Below are 1764 nucleotides of genomic sequence, written 5' to 3' on the forward strand. Positions count from 1 at the left end.
ATTGCAGGCATGAGCTACCAGTGCCTGGCCCCCAATACCTTTTTATTATTTTTGTTGCAGCTATTTTCACTGTGTTTTAAAGAAAATCAGAATAAAAAAAATTTATACTTACTAATATATTTTCCATTTCCTCTGGTTTTTTTCCCCTGTAGATCTGAGTTTTCATATTGTATCATCTTTAGCCTTTAGAATTTCCTTTAACATTCCTTATGCAAGAGATCGATCTAAGATGGCGACTGTGGAACCGGAAACCACCCCTACTCCTAATCCCCCACCGACAGAAGAGGAGAAAACAGAATCTAATCAGGAGGTTGCTAACCCAGAACACTATATTAAACATCCTCTACAGAACAGATGGGCGCTCTGGTTTTTTAAAAATGATAAAAGCAAAACTTGGCAAGCAAACCTTCGGCTGATCTCTAAGTTTGATACTGTTGAAGACTTTTGGGCTCTGTACAACCATATCCAATTGTCTAGGAATTTAATGCCTGGCTGTGACTACTCACTTTTTAAGGATGGTATTGAGCCTATGTGGGAAGATGAGAAAAACAAACGGGGAGGACGATGGCTAATTACATTGAACAAACAGCAGAGACGAAGTGACCTCGATCGCTTTTGGCTAGAGACACTGCTGTGCCTTATTGGAGAATCTTTTGATGACTACAGTGATGATATATGTGGAGCTATTGTTAATGTTAGAGCTAAAGGTGATAAGATAGCAATATGGACTACTGAATGTGAAAACAGAGAAGCTGTTACACATATAGGGAGGGTATATAAGGAAAGGTTAGGACTTCCTCCAAAGATAGTGATTGGTTATCAGTCCCATGCAGACACAGCTACTAAGAGCGGCTCCACCACTAAAAATAGGTTTGTTGTTTAAGAAGACACCTTCTGAGTATTCTCATAGGAGACTGCGTCAAGCAATCGAGATTTGGGAGCTGAACCAAAGCCTCTTCAAAAGCAGAGTGGACTGCATTTAAATTTGATTTCCATCTAAATGTTGCTAAGATATAAGAGAAGTCTCATTCGCCTTTGTCTTGTACTTCTGTGTTCATATTTTTTTTTTTTTAATTTTGGCTAGAGTGTCCACTATCCCAATCAAAGAATTATAGTACACATTGTCCCCAGAATCCATAAATGTGTTCCTGGCCCACTCTGTAATAGTTTAGTAGAATTACCATTACAAACACATTTTACCCATTCACAATATTCAAAAGACAATTCGGATTTCTATACTTTACAGGAAAAAAGTTCTGTTTATGTTCCATTGTATGCAGGAGCATATTTTGCTGGTTTGAAAGAGTATGATGCATACAGTTTTCTAGCAATTTTCTTTGTTTCTTTTTACAGCAGTGTCTTTGCTGTACTTTTGCTGATGGCTGCTAGATTTTAATTTATTTGTTTCCCTTCTTGAGAACATTAGTGATTCTGATTTCAGTTTTTCATTTGTTTTGCTTTTGTTTTTTTCCTCATGTAACATTGGTGAAGGATCCAGGAATATGACACAAAGGTGGAATAAACATTAATTTTGTGCATTCTTTGGTAATTTTTTTGTTTTTTGTAACTACCAAGCTTTGCTACAAATTTATGCATTTCATTCAAATCAGTGATCTATGTTTGTGTGATTTCCTAAACATAATTGTGGATTATTAAAAAAATGTAACATCATAATTACATTCCTAACTAGAATTAGTATGTCTGTTTTTGTATCTTTATGCTGTATTTTAACACTTTGTATTACTTAGGTTATTTTGCTTTGGT

General features: G+C 35.7%; 1 protein-coding gene across 1 annotated transcript; it reads left to right on the top strand.

The window, feature by feature from the left end:
• The first annotated feature begins 211 nt into the window (after positions 1–211).
• On the top strand, positions 212–1538 carry LOC100956985 (eukaryotic translation initiation factor 4E). Its single transcript, XM_003802348.2, has one exon. The coding sequence runs from the start codon at positions 230–232 to the stop codon at positions 881–883; it is 654 nt and encodes a 217-aa protein (XP_003802396.1). The 5' UTR covers positions 212–229; the 3' UTR covers positions 884–1538.
• The last annotated feature ends 226 nt before the right edge of the window (positions 1539–1764 follow it).

This window comes from Otolemur garnettii, unplaced genomic scaffold, assembly GCF_000181295.1.
Source record: "Otolemur garnettii isolate 467f Iridium unplaced genomic scaffold, OtoGar3 scaffold00245, whole genome shotgun sequence".
NCBI lineage: Eukaryota > Metazoa > Chordata > Mammalia > Primates > Galagidae > Otolemur > Otolemur garnettii.